General features: G+C 44.4%; 1 protein-coding gene across 1 annotated transcript; it reads right to left on the bottom strand.

Moving 5' to 3' along the window:
- Nucleotides 1-982: 982 nt before the first annotated feature.
- BATF (basic leucine zipper ATF-like transcription factor) lies at nt 983-16,206 on the bottom strand. The gene is made up of 3 exons (XM_077463637.1): nt 14,234-16,206; nt 14,020-14,124; nt 983-3,269 (listed from the first exon to the last, which is right to left on the bottom strand). The coding sequence occupies exons 1-3, from the start codon at nt 14,294-14,296 to the stop codon at nt 3,093-3,095; spliced, it is 345 nt and encodes a 114-aa protein (XP_077319763.1). The 5' UTR covers nt 14,297-16,206; the 3' UTR covers nt 983-3,092.
- Nucleotides 16,207-16,862: the final 656 nt, after the last annotated feature.

The raw sequence follows: 16,862 nt of genomic DNA on the forward strand, positions 1-16,862 counted from the left end.
CTGGGAGGTAAGGGTGGGAGCGTTGGGTGTGGCTGGTGTAGGAAGTAAACAAGGCAGGCCTGGGAGGTTAGCTTGGGGGCATTAGATAAATTGGAGTAGATATAAAGCAGCCCTGGGGGGTTAGGTTTAGGGAGTTCTGTGCGGCTGAAGAAGACCAGCTACAGGGCAGCCCTGGGAAAGGCTAGCTGAGAAATGTACTAAGTATAGAGCTGAGCCCACAGAATGTTCTCTTTTGTTTACAAAGCTGGATAACATGGCATCCCTGGGAGGTTAGGTTGTGGAGGTTTGATGTAGCTGATGTGGAGGAAATATAAGTCATCCCCAGGAGGTTAGGCTGGGAGAGAAAGGTGTTGCAGATGCCCAAAAGATACAGGTAAATCCCTACTGAAGAAGAAGGTCTCACCAATTTCTAATGACTGTTTTGCTCTCACCTAAATACCCCTCATCCCAACCCCCTAGTGCTCCAATTAAATTTTGTAGAGGACAGGAATGACACTTTACTGGCTTTCTACAAACTCCACTGACACTGAAAGTACAGATTTCTCCTCACAGTTACTTATAGGGGTGCCTTACAGCAAGCGAAGACACCATCTCTCTGCACAACACTATCGCCACCTGCTGCCAGGATGCCATATTGTACATAGAAAGGACAATATATAATTGAAGAGACCCTGTTAGGGCAGCAAGGTGCAGGCTCCAGAGATGTCATCATCTTCTTCTTGGCTCTATAGAGAGTCATTGGTCTGGAACAAGCTCCCAGCCAGCTAAGTTTGAACGCCACATGCTTCAGGTCAATGACTATCTACATACTGAAGCCAGGAGATTAAGAACACTACCCTAAATCTTGCAGCCAGTAGTGGTGGCTCCCATATTTTTTCTTTCACTTGAATTTTATTAGAAATGATAAGAAACATAGACACTTAGTGCAAGAAGAATGTACGATAACAAGCATAGGTTCAAAAGGAGTTTCTCTCTGCAAATATTGAACATTAAGCAATGATGTAATGATAAAGAAAATAACCAAATTACATTACATTGTAAGGTGGAGAAATATCAGAGCCATGCTTGAGATTGCAATACTCTTCATGTCCAAAGAAAGGGCCCTTCAGCTGGGAACAACAGAACTGAAGACAATACCAGGCATCGCCCATGAGACCAATAAGGGGTACCACTCTTGCCTGTGGGCAAAGGACCAATTCCAAGGCGGAGAGGATCAGAAGTAAGAGATGAAGGTGAGAGAGGAGAGAGAAGGAGAAAAAAAGGGGGGGGGGAGGCCTTCCTTGTCTTGGAGGATCGCTACAGAAATATTAATGCACTGTTATAGATTACAGTTCCAGGAGGCACGTTGGTGCTAAAGGGGAACCCAGCTGCCATTGCTGACCTCTCCTGAAAATGCTTGCGGTCTGGTTAATCCTCTGGTTTCAACACTTCGTGAGTCAAAAGCCCAAGATATGTAAGTTTTGACTTTATTTTTTTGCTTACTTGTTCTGGATCAGCAATGTAGAGAATACTGCAGCCGAACATAGCTAGGGTGGTGGTATTGCCAGGAGCAAGACAGGAGTTCTGGTTCTGTATTTCCCTCTGTACAGGTGGTGAGGAGTCTCTGATTGGCCATTGTCCTGGTTGTGCATCTGATCCGACTGGAAGGATGTGGATTGGCTGTAATAATGGAGCTGAGCTCCTGATGGAGATAAGATGTTCTATTGTGCCAGGTGACCCGGGACCCTCAGCCTTCTCACTTCTCGCCATACTGCCGGTCACGGCATTGTACACGAAAGACAGTAGCTGACCATCCAAATTAAAACAGAGAAACACAAATATTGCTCCATAAATTTGGACTTGTAGAGGTACAACATGAGGCAGACAAGAATTATAAAAACATAAAAAAGTTATACAAAGTTTATTATAGCCAATAAAATAACATATAAATAGGTAAAACCCCTGTAAAGGGTAAATACATAAATAACACCGTATAAAAAAATGAGACTAGATATCTGCCCTCTGTAATTGTCACAAAATCAAAATTTTTATCTGATGATGTATGACAAGGCATTGCTTTTGGATTGACTATCAACGCGTTTTGCAGAGAACAACACTTCTTCAGACTGAAACGGATATTTGATATTGCTATTTTTTCAGGTGGCGTAGTAGCTGTAAACTAAGGCCGCGTACACACGCGCGGACTGTTGGCCCAACTTTGTCCGTCCAACAGTTTGAGCGAACAGTCCGCTCAAACTTAGCATGGACGGACATGGCCACACACGACGGACGAACAGTTTGCTGAAACCGTGCGCGATGACGTGAACGGCACGTACGACGGGACGAAAAATACGACGTCCTATACACTGCAATGCAACCTTCCGACGTGGAAATCCTTTCTGAGCATGCGCGAGACTTAGTTGGCCGAACAAGCCTACACACGAGCGAACAGTCCGCTGAAACCTTGTTTCAGCGGACAGTTTTTCGGAATTTCCGTAAGACCTTGTTCGGCCAACTGTCCGCTGAAACTGTCCGCTGAAGCCCCACACACGAGCGGACTGTCCGCCCAAACACTGTTCAGCGGACAAGGTTGGGCGAACAGTCCGCGCGTGTGTACGCGGCCTAAGAGGTTTTTGGGGCTGGCATAGGGGCCTGTGGAAACTACAACAGGCATGTTGTCGGAGAGCTAGGCCAATCTACAACCAGAGAAACATCAAACAACCTTGCAAAGCATCCATAGAAAGATTATACAGGAGGACCCTATTAAGGAATTGTCATGAGTAAAAAAGGGTAATGGCCAAAATCCCACACAGATAAATCCTAAGAGAAGTAAAACGTAAGGCTTTGAAAAAAGTTTTATTTTTTTTGTCTGCCTCCAGTTTTACCTCTAAAAAATCCAACTTTATGGAGCAACACTTGTGTTTCTCTATTTTTCTTTGATATATGTAACCGGATATGGTGGAGTGGAAGTCTAAGTCAGATTATGGTGATGATTAGCTGACCATCTACTTCTTGGTGGAGTCAATGTCTGCATGTATGGCCTCGCCCCAAATGTCTGGATGTAAAAGCTCTCCCCCTTTATTCTAGATATATCAGACCATGTTCAGCATACATCATTGCTGGAAGCGGGGGGATACCACGCGTGGTGGGACGGCAGCCAACTTGTGGGTTGCTAGGGTACAGGTGGACTGGTGACTGCTCAAGGTGTATGTCAGACATTTGATCTCGTCACGTAGTCTGCGAATATCTCTGCGCAGCATTGCGTTTACTCGCTCCAGGTTCTCGCTCTCCTGCAGGAAGACAAAATGACAGATCAGATGACAAAATAAATGCGGTCTACTGTCTGCACAACAACGAGTGTGAGAAGCCTGAGATGGAAGGTGTCATCATGTGACATGCCCAACAGGGCACATCGGGGCTTCTTACACCAAGCAGGTTCAGCTTTCCAGACTAGAGCATAGCTCCCAACTGTCCCTGATTTGTAGCAATGTCCCTCTGTCCCCCTTTCCTCCTCATTTGTCCCTCATTTTGGTCTGGTCTATATAGTTGTATATAAAATGCACTTTTTATCTTTCAAAAAGTGTTTCCCAGTGCTAAACCTTTCATCTGATTTCAAAATTGCTGCATTTGTAAATGTTGAAAAACAATATAAAGGAATAGGAGTTGCCCAAAAAAAAGTCCTTGTGGATTTAATTAACCTTTTTTTGGGTTAATTCTCCTTTAAGGGGGTATGTCGGGGACGTGTCCTATGCCTACATACGTTTGCAAGTAGGTGTCCCTCATTCCCAACTCAAAATGTTGGGAGGTATGCTAGAGCAGATCAAAATATAGCAGCTTCTATCCAAGCCTTTGCACACAATTTTACTACTGTAGGAGGGGAGTACAAACATTGGAGTTAATTTACTAAAAGTGATGAGTGCAAAATTTGCTGCAGCTGTGTATGGTAGCCAATCAGATTCTTCAATAAGGCCCCTTTCACACTGATGGACCAGTCTTGCCTGTCAGTTTTTCAGGTGGACCCGATTGGACCATCCTTCTATGGAGCGGTGGATGTCAGCGAAACATGTATCTGCTGACACCCGCCGGCATCTGATCCAATCCTGTCTGCTAAAAACAGGCTGATGGGGATTCTTTTTTTAACTGTCCCCCACAGCTTTCGCAGCAATGCCCCCCTCCTAGCTCTCTCACCAATGCTTTCTCTCCTCTCTTACTAATGCCCCCCCCCAGCTCTCTCAATTCCCCCTCCTGTCTTACTAAGGCCCCCACCTCTCACCAATGCCCACCCTCAGCCTTCTCAGTAATGCCCCCCCAGCTCTGCGAGCAATGCCCCCCATCTATTTCACCAATGACCTCCAGCTCTCTTATCAATTTCCCCACCTCTATTACTAATGCCCCCCCCCCATCTCTCTCACCAATTCCCTCTCCTCTCTTATTAATACCCCCCAGCTCTCTCAACAATTCCCCCTCCTCTCTTACTAATACCCCCCCAGCTCTCTCACCAATTCCCCCCTCCTCTCTTACTAATGCCCCCCCAGATCTCTCACCAATTCCCTCTCCTCTCTTACTAATACCCCCCAGCTCTCTCAACAATTTCCCCTCCTCTCTTACTAATGCCCCCCAGCTCTCTCACCAATTCCCCCCTCCTCTATTACTAATGCCCCCCCCCCAGCTCTCTCACCAATTCCCTCTCCTCTCTTACTAATACCCCCCAGCTCTCTCAACAATTCCCCCTCCTCTCTTACTAATATCCCCCAGCTCTCTCACCAATTCCCCACTCCTCTCTTACTAATGCCCCCCCAGCTCGCTCACCAATTCCCCCCTCTTCTCTTACTAATGCCCCCAAACCCCCCCCCCCCCAGATCTCTCACCAATGCTGCCCCTGCTTTCTTTCTAATGCCCCCCCAGCTCTCTCACCAATGCAGAATGATAGGTAGGTGCTTTTTTTAAGCACAGTGCTGCTGACCGCTTCCAGTGTCAGAACTGTAGCATGGAGCCAAGTAGGTGTTTCACAGCACTTCACCTGCTACGTGCTACAGTTCTGACAGGCGGGGAAACAAGACACCTCTGGTACCTTCAATAAAAAAAAATGTTGGCGTTTGTGGCACGGGGACCCAGGGTACCCATCAGCAAATGTGGACCATGTCCCCCCTAGGGCTAACACACAGAAGCTAGTGGAGGGCTTCTGTGTGACAAGGAGTTCCCCTTATGTTTGTGAGCCAGGATTGGGAGCCGATAAGAGCCAGGGACTGGAGCCCTGGGCTCTGGGACTCCAGCCCAGATCCGCGGGACCCCGGAACGTACTTTCAATCGTGAAATGGTCCCGCAGAATCTGGGACGGTTGGGAGGTATGCATCCACACAGAGCGAGTGGATGGGGGAATCGAGAATTTCTTTTATTTGCATTTAACCCGCTGGTTGAACAAAAAAAAAAAAATGACCCATCTATGGGCTGCCCTGTTCCCTGCAAATAACATTGCCCAATCTGCCAACATTGTGTTCCCCAGATGCCTGCATGTAGATCCCTCCAAACTATACGCGTTGGGCACCAGGCAGCCTGACCCACAGCTGCAGCCAGCATATGAAGTCCTCACATGCAAGCTGCAGATCAGGGCTTCTGACTTCACTTGCCACATACTCGTTTTGGGTCAGTACCCAATTAACCACTTGCCTACAGGGCACTTTTACCCCCCTTTCTGCTCAGGCAAATTTTCAGCTTTCAGTGCTGTCACACTTTGAATGGCAATTGGCGGTCATACAACACTGTATCCAAATAAACTTTTTCTCATTTTTTGCACACAAATAGAACTTTCTTTTGGTGATATTTAATTACTACTGGGGATTTTATTTGTTTCTAAACAAACGAAAAAAGACAGGAATTAGTCAGTAAAAATCAGTTAGTTAAAAAAATTTTGCAAGCAGGTAATTTTTCTCCTTCACTGATGTGCGATGATTAGACCGAACTGATGGGCAATTACAGGCTTCACTGATGAGGCTGCACTGATAGGCGACACTGATGGGCACGGAGAGGTGGCACTGATGTGCACTGATTGGCAGCACTGGAGGGACTGCACTGCTAATCAGGGCACTGATTATCAGTGCCAATGTCCCTTTTAACATAAGCCAGCTATCGGCTTTCTTCTCTCATCGGGTGAGGGTAAAAAAGCTGATAACCAGCTTGTTGTTACATAGTGTGATTAGCTGTCATTGGCTGACAGCTGATCACGTGGTAAAGGGCTGCTGTGATTGGCCCTTTACCTTGATCTGTGATCAGCTGAGTCTGGTCGATCACAGAACTCCCTCTCATAGCTTCTTTAACATGGGGGAGGTGTTTTGTAGACCGGAGGAAGGGGGATATAGGTGCTGGGATTTTCTGCACTTAGCAAACAGATGTAACAAAACACTTTCAAAGGGATATTTAACAAACTAATAGTGAGCAATTAAAAGAAGTTAACTTGTTGGAGTTTACATACACCACATAGCAGCTACATGCACAAAGCTGTTATCTATAGATGTAAAAAAAGAGCAGCACTGATGTGATATCAGTAGGGTGAATAAAAAAATGGATATAACTACATACTCAGTACAATGACCTCATATGCATAAAACAAGTGCTAATAGCAAATAAATCTATGTTCTATAATGGAAAGGTTGTACAATCCCCATATAGTCTTATAGGCAGAAGTGAACAAACATTAACTTGCAATAGTGAAAAAACAATAATGTGAAGCAAAAAATTGAATGTATATGCATTTGTGAATAGATATCAGGGTCCATAAACTAATATATATGACAACAGGGTGACTTGAAGTAAATGCTTGGTGCAGACACTTGTCAGTAGATAATCCACCACCGATATAAATAAGCCTTACCGGAAAAGTTGAACCCAAATAGGCGTACGCCTAATGGGTCAGTAAAGCTTGTGGTGTAATACACCCAGGGGAATCTTTCATCGGCACATACAGCATCCAGTTGGGCGTAAAACTTGTATGGTCCTTGACAGCACTACTTCCAAGTGAATGCCCACCGGAGGGATGATGGCCAAAGGATAGATCAGAAAATTTCTCCCAAATGGTGTGTTTTATAGGAAGAAGAAGGAATAGGCCACAAAGTATGATTTCATTTCAGTATGAAAACATTTATTGTATATAAAAAGGGAACACTCACATTTGGTGAAGATAAAAAGTGCTTTGTAATAAAAAGTATAGAATGTGACGCAGTGGCATCAGCAGAGCCCGTCCCTACGTGTTTCGTCTAAGAAGACATCATCTGGGGTGTCTGTCCACTGCGGCCACTGCATATGTGTGTGTTTATTTATTATTTTATATATATATATTAGTATTATGTACCCCTTAATGAGCAACAGCTCTCTGGCAATTGAATACAATTTCACTAACTTCCCATCGTGGCCAACATGGCGCCGAGGTGTGCGCTGCGCACCTCACTCTGAGATATGTTAATATTGGTAGTATGGAGTCCACAGCTCGTTTTGAGATGAAATGTAAGGGTGCGCAGCCCGCATATAACCAAAAATACATTACCGCTGGAGGTAATATGTAAAGAGCGCCACTGCAATGTGACATGCAGAGGAAGCGGTCATAACTTGAGTATCATGCCGCTGCACGATAGTCACCCTCCTGCTAATGGACGGATCTACATATCCGGGCACCACCAAAATGTCGCAGGGACTAAGGCCATCAGCCTTTACTTCCGGTCACCACCAAAATGGCGCAGAACAATATGAACCAAAAGATGCAAAACAATGTGGTTCAAGCCTCAGTTTCAAGGCCGTGAATTACAAGGCATTGAGTGGAGCGTCACCGCATAAATAAACAATTACGTTGTTTAATCAAACCTTGAGTCTTTGGAATATTTTTTTCAGTTTTAAACACCAACGATTGAGGGATTTCCCCAACTTACAAATTTAGCTATACCACAATTTATTTTCTGGATCTGGAGATTGAGATCAGCTCACGCCAGTTTAAATTCCAGACCTATTTCAAACCAACGGACCGTAACGTTTTTTTCCCTACACATAGTTGTCATCATCCATCTTGACTCCGTTCAGTTCCAGTTCCACGCAGCCAATTTTTACGACTGCGTAGGAACTGTACTGATATTGAGACCTTTAAGAAACAGGCCTTGATTCTTACTAAGAAATTTATAGATAACGGCTATGACTCAGGAGAAGTTAATTTACAATTTAGAGACACCTTAAGGATAGATAGGAGTTCCTTGTTGGCAGATTGGCCTCAATGAGCATCCGATGATTCTTATAAAGGGTCAGTACTAACTTCCTACTCAATCCAACACAGGGATATTAAACTCATTCTAAATAAACATTGGGACATTCTTAGGACCAATAAGGTGTTGGGCCCCCTGGTGTTCCATCAAGCTAAGGTTACCTTTAGGTCCCTTCCTTACAAAGCAAAATCGCTACTAATATCATTAACTCACCTGTTCGCCCTTCGTTTTTCATAATCTAGTGGGGTACTACCCTTGCAAAAAAATGTGTTGTGTGCCTACATAATACACGTGGCAGATCCAAATCCTTGGAGTTTAAATCCACAACTACCAATCGTGTATATCCAATCAGGGGATTTTATACATGTGCCACTAGACACGTTGTCTATATGATATCATGCCCTTGTGGTAAACAATACGTAGGTCGCACTATCCATACCTTTACAACTAGAGTAGGTGAACATATTGCTAAAATAAAGAATGGTGATACCAAACATACTGTACCGAGACACTATAGGGAACATCACAATTGTGACCCTAATGGTACACAATTGCTTGTTATTGAGAAGTACATCCCCCTGGAGAGGGGGGTGCAATGACAAGGGAGGGGTCCCACGTCTTGAAACCTATTGGATATATAAGTTGCAATCCCATTACCCACTGGGAATGAACGTGGAGTGGGATATCAACTCTTTTTTTAAATAAAGCATAGATTATTGGGTTGGTTCTAACTCCATTTATTGAATGCATATGGAATTCTGTACGTGTATTTCATTTTATTTATTTTTATTTTTTTAATTGCTCTTTGGGATATTAAGTCTTAGGTCTTCACGCACTGGGTGTTTTTTATTCATACTTTTATATATGATATCTGGACGTGTATATATTATAGATCTTAACCGATTCTTCATTCTTTAGAGTCTGATGTGCTTTCAGATTATTCTCATATATATAATTTTACATACATGGTTATCAATTTATAATTTTTTGTATTTATTTGTTACATTCATTCCGATTTGTGTATTTGTTGTGGGCCTTTTTTTGAGAGTCATCTCTTTCGGCACATTGGATATATAAAATTTCTGTATACATTTTTCATCTATTAATGGCCATTTATCTTCATGATATAAGGCAGCCAATTTGTTATCCTCACCTGTTTGATACAGTATTGGGCGGTAATTATGCAGCCCAATATTCTAAATTGGGGGGTTTAACATTTACTTTTGCTTTAACTACCATTTTAGAGATGCAGTTTTAATATGATTTTAATGCATTTTTTGCCTAAAATAGATAAGAATATTTCTCTTTGTCTCTGGTTTTGATGAAACGTAATTGTTTATTTATGCGGTGATGCTCCAATGCCTTGTAATTCATGGCTTTGAAAGCGAGGCTTGAACCGCATTGTTTTGCATCCTTTGGTTTGTATTGTTCTGCGCCATTTTGGTGGTGACCGGAATTTTATAGATAATGCTGATTAAGGCTGATGGCCTTAGTCCCTGCACCATTTTGGTGGCGCCCGGATATGTACATCCGTCCATTAGCAGGAGGGTGCAGCGTGATATATCGTGCAGCGGCGTGATACACGAGTTATGACCGCTTCCTCTGCATGTCACATTGCAGTGACGCTCTTTACATGGTACTTCCAGCGGTAATGTATTTTTGGTCATATGCGGATTGCGCGCCCTTACATTTCATCTTAAAACGATTTGTGGATTCCATACTATCGATATTAACATATCTCAAAGTGAGGCGCGCAGAGCATGCCTCAGCGCCATGTTGGCCACGACTGGAAGTTAGTGAAATTGAATTCAATTGCTGTTGCTCATTAAGGGGTACACAATACTGTATATATACGCAGTGGACAGGCACCCCAGATGATGTCTTATTAGACGAAACGCGTCGGTACAGGCTCTTCTGATGCTACTGCGTCACATTCCATGCTTTTTATCTTCACCAAATGTAAGTGTTCCCTTTTTATATACAATACATTTTTTCATATTGAAATGGAATCACACTATGTGGCCTATTCCTTCTTCTTCCTATAAAACACACCATTTTGGAGAATTATCTACTGACAAGTGTCTGCACCAAGCATTTACTTCAAGTCACATGTTGTCATATATATTAGTTTATGGACTCTGATATCTATTCACAAATGCATATACATTCAATTTTTTGCTTCACATTATTGTTTTTTCACTATTGCAAGTTAATGTTTGTTCACTTTTGTCTATAAGCCCTTGTACATACGGTCAGAGATTCCGACGGAATGTGTCCGATCGGACCGCATTGTCGGATAATCCGACTCTGTGTGGTCTCCATCGGACTGTTTCCGTCGGAATATCCGACGGACCAAGTTTTCCAACTTGTCTATAAAATTTTCCGACAACATGTTCCGATCGGACATACTCCGATCATGTGTAGCCTACTCCGACAAACAAAGTGCCACGCATGCTCAGATCAAATTCCTAGACCAAAGCTATTGGCTACTAGCCTGAACGTAGTCCCGTCGTAACGAAATAACGTCATCACGTTATGTACAATCGAATTTTCCGACAACTTTGTCCGACCGTGTGTATGCAACAGTTTCGGACAAAATCCAATGGATTTGGTTGTCAGAATGCCCGACCGTGTGTACAAGGACTACGACTATATAGGGATTGTACGACCTTTCCATTATAGAACATAGATTTATTTGCTATTAGCACTTGTTTTATGCATATGAGGTCACTGTACTGAGTATGTAGTTATATCAGTTTTTGTTGTTCACCCTACTGATATCAGCGCTGCACTTTTTTACATATATACTTTTTTTATATTCTGCAAATTGATCCTTTGCTGTATCAGCTGCTATTATATTATTTAAAGAGACGGCGCGATCTATCTGCTCCATATTTTTGCAAAGCTGTTATCCGCCTCTCATCTTGTTTCCTCGCCATTTCCTGTTCTTGTCATTAACGCGCATCACACTCTACGCCACACAGAACCATCACTGCAATTCTAGCGATATCCGTTTCTACACAGAGGAGCCTACACTTCCCAGCACAAGTCACACACTATTATTAACCCCTTCACGCCTAAGGCTAAAACAAATGTTAATGCCTTAGCACAATTTTGCAACTTTGACATGCGTTAGGAAAAACGGTCATCACAACTACTTTGTGCATCAAAGTGGATTATACCGCAAATTTTTTTTTCAGGACAAATTGGGCTTTCGTTTGGTGGTAAATGATTATGGATATCTCCTGATTTTATTTTTATTATTATTTTCAAAGGAAAAATGACCCAAAATAGTAAAAAAAAATATTTTCTTTTAAATTTAGCTGTACATTTGTTGTTACTACCATAACCTACCACCAAAGAACAACCCAATACATATACTATAGTATCAAAAGTATTGGGACACCTTACTTTACACACACATGAACTTGAATGGCATCCCAGTTTAAGTCCGTAGGGTTCAATATTGAGTTGGCCCACCCTTTGCAGCTATAAAAGCTTCAACTCTTCTGGGAAGGCTGCCCACAAGGTTTAGGAGTGTGTCTATGGGAATGTTTGACCATTCTTCCAGAAGCGCATTTGTGAGGTCAGGCACTGATGTTGGATGAGAAGGCCTGGCTCGCAGTATCCGCTCGAATTTATCCCAAAGGTGTTTTATTGGGTTGAGGTCAGGACTCTGTACAGGCCACTCAAGTTCCCCCACCCCAAACTCACTCATCCATGTCTTTATGGACCTTGCTTTGTGCACTGGTGCGCAGTCATGTTGGAACAGGAAGGGGCCATCCCCAAACTGTTCCCACAAAGTTGGGAGCATGAAATTGTCCAAAATGTCTTGGTATGCTGACGCCTTAAGAATTCCCTTCACTGGAACTAAGGGGCCGAGCCCAACCCCTGAAAAACATCCCCACACCATAATTCCCCCTCCACCAAATGATTTGGACCAGTGCACAAATCAAGGTTCATAAAGACATGGATGAGCGAGTTTGGGGATGGAGGAACTTGACTGACCTACACAGAGTCCTGACCTCAACCTGATAGAACACCTTTGGGATGAAGTAGAACGGAAAGTGCGAGCCAGGCCTTCTCATCCAACATCAGTGGAAAGGAAGGGGATCACCTCTCCAGGTGCAAATGTGGATATTAAATTCTCCTCGGAACTGGAATACCAGGTACCAGCTAATCATATAGCAACATGAGCAAAAAGGAAGTTCTGGACAGCCGCACTCTGGAATATAGCCTTTATTTGTAAAAAGTCCAACAGATACAAGCCACAGCAAAACAAATGGGACAAACGGCCTGACGTGTTTCACACTTAACAGTGCTTAGTCATATGACTAAGCACTGTTAAGTGTGAAACGTGTCAGCTCTGACCTCACAAACTTCTGGAAGAATGATCAAACATTCCCATAGACACACTCCTAAACCTTGTGGACAGCCTTCCCAAAAGAGTTGAAGCTGTTAGGGTGGGCCAACTCCATATTGAACCCTACGGACTAAGACTGGGATGCCATTAAAGTTCAGGTGCGTGTAAAGGCAGGTGTCCCAAAACTTTTGGTAATATACTGTATGTTAGTTGTTGTTTGTATTTTGCTTTTTTTTTTGGTCTTTGTCCTACCTAAAACACACCGACACTGATACTAATTTAAAAAAAAAATCCTGCCCAAAATATACTAACCCTGATGATGATCTTTGCCTCTTACTTGACCCAAACGCTAACCCTGGTACTGACCCTAGTTATTCTTTTCTTTATTTTTTTATCTTTATTCATTTATTTTACACTTTTTTTTCCCTCTCTCTGCAAGGAGAGACAAAGATGCAATGGGCCTTATTTACTAAAGGCAAATCCACTTTACACTGCAAGTGCACTTGGAAGTGCAGTCGCTGTATATCTGGGAGGGGGCATGCAAGAAAAAGAAAAACAGAATTTTTGCTTGCTGATGATAAAATCAGCAGAGCTTCCCCTCATTTCAGATCTTCCCCTCAGATCTACAGCGACTGAACTTCCATGTGCACTTGTAGTGCAAAGTGGAGTTGCCTATACTAAATCAACCCCTTTGTATCTTTCCTCTCCATTCACAGAGAGAGAAACTCGGGGGGCGGGCTTCACAGTGACTGATCACTGTGGTAGCCAATCAGAGGAGTTCCAGGTCCTGATCATTAGTATGGGGCCCATGGCTCTCTGTGAGACCCCAGTCTCTGTGCTAGGAGAGCGCTGTGTGCCGCAAATATGTGGCCCCACAGCAAAACGCCCAGTGCAGTGGGGGCGCATATTTGTTACGTCGGCTTCAAGGGGTTCATATACTTTTCTATGGTGCTGTACAGAGAACAATCTGCCAGTCATATCATTCTCTGCACCAAAGGAGCTTACAATCCAAGGTCCCCATGACAGTCAATCACCCCACTATTATTATACATTCATATAGCTCTGACATACAGAGAACACTAAACCAATCACATCAGTCTTAGCACTAGAGAGGCTTACACTCTTATGTCCCCACTACAGTCATACACTATTATTAATTTACATTTATATAGCTCTGACATATACCATAGTGCTGTACAGGGAACACTGAGCCAATCACATCAGTCTCTGCACCAGAGGAGCTTACACTCTAATTTTCAGTGTGTCTATTTTCTGGATAAAGATTTCTCTGCTCCACCTTTGTATCATGGGTAGGGCACAGAGGGAGGAGAGGGGAGAACATACAGACTCCATGCAGACAGGATCTCAGCACTGCATAGCTGAGAGCTAATTGGTGGATTGGCTCTCTATGAATTACACTATAAATTCAGCACTCACCACATGGAGAGTGTCTGCCTTCTGGGTCTGACGCTGGCGACTCTTTTGTGCTGCAATTCGGTTTTTCTCTCTCCTCTGAACTTTCTTCGCATCATCTGAGGAGTCCTGAGGATGAGAATGGTGACACGAGAGAGAGAGAGAGAGAGAGAGAGATGACACCAAAGGACATACCATGACAGGCTCACAGCACACAAAACACACACACAGATGGTACCTGTCTATGGCTGGATGGAGAGCTGCTGTACCCGGCTTCATTGCTGTCTGAATCTGGCTGCATATTCTGGAGGGTAACTTTTCTTCTGTGTGGCCAGGGACAGGTCCTCTTCTACTGATGTTTCACTTGGTGCCTTCTCGTTGCTCTCAGTGTCCAGGAACAGGTTCTCTTTCCTGTAGGGTGTCAGTGTCTCTCCTCACTCTCAGTGTCGTGGACAGGTCTTCTTCCCCTGTAGGGTGTCAGTGCCTCTCCTCGCTCTCAGTGTCCGGAGACAGGTCTTCCACTGTATTGTGTCGGTTCCTCTCCTTGTTCTCAGCTTCTAGAGACAGGCCTTCTTCCTCTGTAGGGTGTCAGAGCCTCTTGTCACTCTCGGTGTCCAGGGACAGGCCTTCTTCCTCTGTAGGGTGTCAGTGTCTCTCCTTGCTCTCAGTGTCGTGGAAAGGTCTTCTTCCCCTGTAGGGTGTCAGTGCCTCTCGTCACTCTCTGTGTCTGGGGACAGGTGCTCTTCCCCTGTAGGGTGTCAGTGCCTCTCGTCACACTGTGTGTCTGGGGATAAGTGCTCTTCCCCTGTAGGGTGTCAGTGCCTCTCGTCACACTGTGTGTCTGGGGATAGGTGCTCTTCCCCTGTAGGGTGTCAGCGCCTTTCCCCACTCTCAGTTTCTGCGGACAGGTCTTCTTTCCCTTTAGGGTGTCAGTGTCTCTCCTCACTCTCAGTGTCAGGGACAGGTCTTCTTCCCCTGTAGGGTGTCAGCACCTCTCCTCGCTCCCAGTGTCCGGGGACAGGTCTTTCCCTGTAATGTGTCAGTTCCTCTCAACTTCTGGGGACAGGTCTACTTCCAATGTAGGGTGTCAGAGCCTTTTGTCAGTCTTGATGTTGTGGACAGGTCTTCTTCCCCTTTAGGGTGTCAGTGCCTCTCCTCGCTCTTAGTGTTGTGGACAGGTCTTCTTCCCCTTTAGGGTGTCAGTGCCTCTCCTCGCTCTTAGTGTTGTGGACAGGTCTTCTTCCCCTGTAGGGTGTCAGTGCCTCTCCTCGCTCTTAGTGTTGTGGACAGGTCTTCTTCCCCTTTAGGGTGTCAGTGCCTCTCCTGGCTCTCCGTTTCTGGGGACAGGTCTTCTTCCCTTGTAGGGTGTCAGTGCCTCTCCCCACTCTCAGTGTTGTGGACAGGTGCTCTTCTCCCTTAGGATATCAGTGGTTCTCCTCGCTCTCAGTATCCAGGGACAGACCTTCTTTCCCTGTAGGGTGTCAGTGCCTCTCCTCACTTTCAGTGTCGAGGACAGGTACTCTTCCCCTGTAGAGTGTTAGTTTGTCTTCTCACTCTCAGTGTTGGAGGACAGGTTCTATTCCCCTGTATGATGTCAATGTCTCTGGTAGGAGAGGTCCTATTCCCCTGCAGGATGTCAGTGCTCCCCGCCCCCGATTCTCAGTGTCTCAGTCCCATGACGTTGTTACCTCTCGGTGTGGTTTCGGGGTCTGTAGACCTGAGCTGGAAGTCACATGTGAAACATCAGATTCTGTAAAAGTGGAGGTGGCGGTAAAGAGGCCCAGGAAAACCCCCGGGGGGGAAGATGTGCTGCGTGCACTCAGTGCTGGGGGGGGGGGCAGGAAACAGTGTGACGCACTGACATCACTTTCCATCAGACACACGTGTGTGCAACTTCTCACCACAATTTCCACCAATGTCTCCACCTGACAAAAACAACTAATTATTGAGAACAAAAATGAGCAAAGCTGCCCTGTGAGCCCTCCAAGTGTCCCATCACACACCAGGGACTGTCCTGCTACCTTCCCCTGTGCAGTTCAGCCACAAAACCTTCCAATTTCCTCCATGTGTGATATTTTTACATAATAGACTAACAAAACTTGTGTTGACTGTCACTTCAGTTTTAGTATATTCAATATCCTGCAAAAAAAAAAAAGTGTTTTTTATGAGACGTACAGTATCTCACAAAAGTGAGTACACCCCTCACATTTTTGTAAATATTTTATTCTATCTTTTCATGTGACAACACTGAAGAAATTACACTTTGCTACAATGTAAAGTAGTGAGTGTACAACTTATATAACAGTGTAAATTTGCTGTCCCTCAAAATAACTCAACACACTCAAGCCATTATTGTCTAAACTGCTGGCAACAAAACTGAGTACACCCCTAAGTGAAAATGTCCAAATTGGGCCCAAAGTGTCAATATTTTGTGTGGCCACCATTATTTTCCAGCACTGCCTTAACCCTCTTGGGCATGAAGTTCACCAGAGCTTCACAGGTTGCCACCGGAGTCCTCTTCCACTCCTCCATGACCACATCACGGAGCTGGTGGATGTTAGAGACCTTGCGGTCCTCCACCTTCCGTTTGAGGATGCCCCACAGATGCTCAATAGGGTTTAGGTCTGGAGACATGCTTGGCCAGTCCATTACTTTTACCCTCAGCTGCTTTAACAGGGCAGTAGACATGTGCGATTCGTTTCGTACGAATCTCAAATTCGTACGAATTTCCCAAAATTCGTACGTTCGGGAGGATCTGAAATACGAATTGCCGTGTGTGCGAATTCTGTACGCAATACGAATTTTTCTTTACGAATTTCGGATCAGTTGTCGTCGCATCGACGACTCAGTCATTATGCTTATTATGA

Source organism: Lithobates pipiens, unplaced genomic scaffold (genome assembly GCF_037356315.1).
Source record: "Lithobates pipiens isolate NorthernLeopardFrog02 unplaced genomic scaffold, aLitPip1_a1.2 Scaffold_30, whole genome shotgun sequence".
Classification (NCBI taxonomy): Eukaryota; Metazoa; Chordata; class Amphibia; order Anura; family Ranidae; genus Lithobates; species Lithobates pipiens.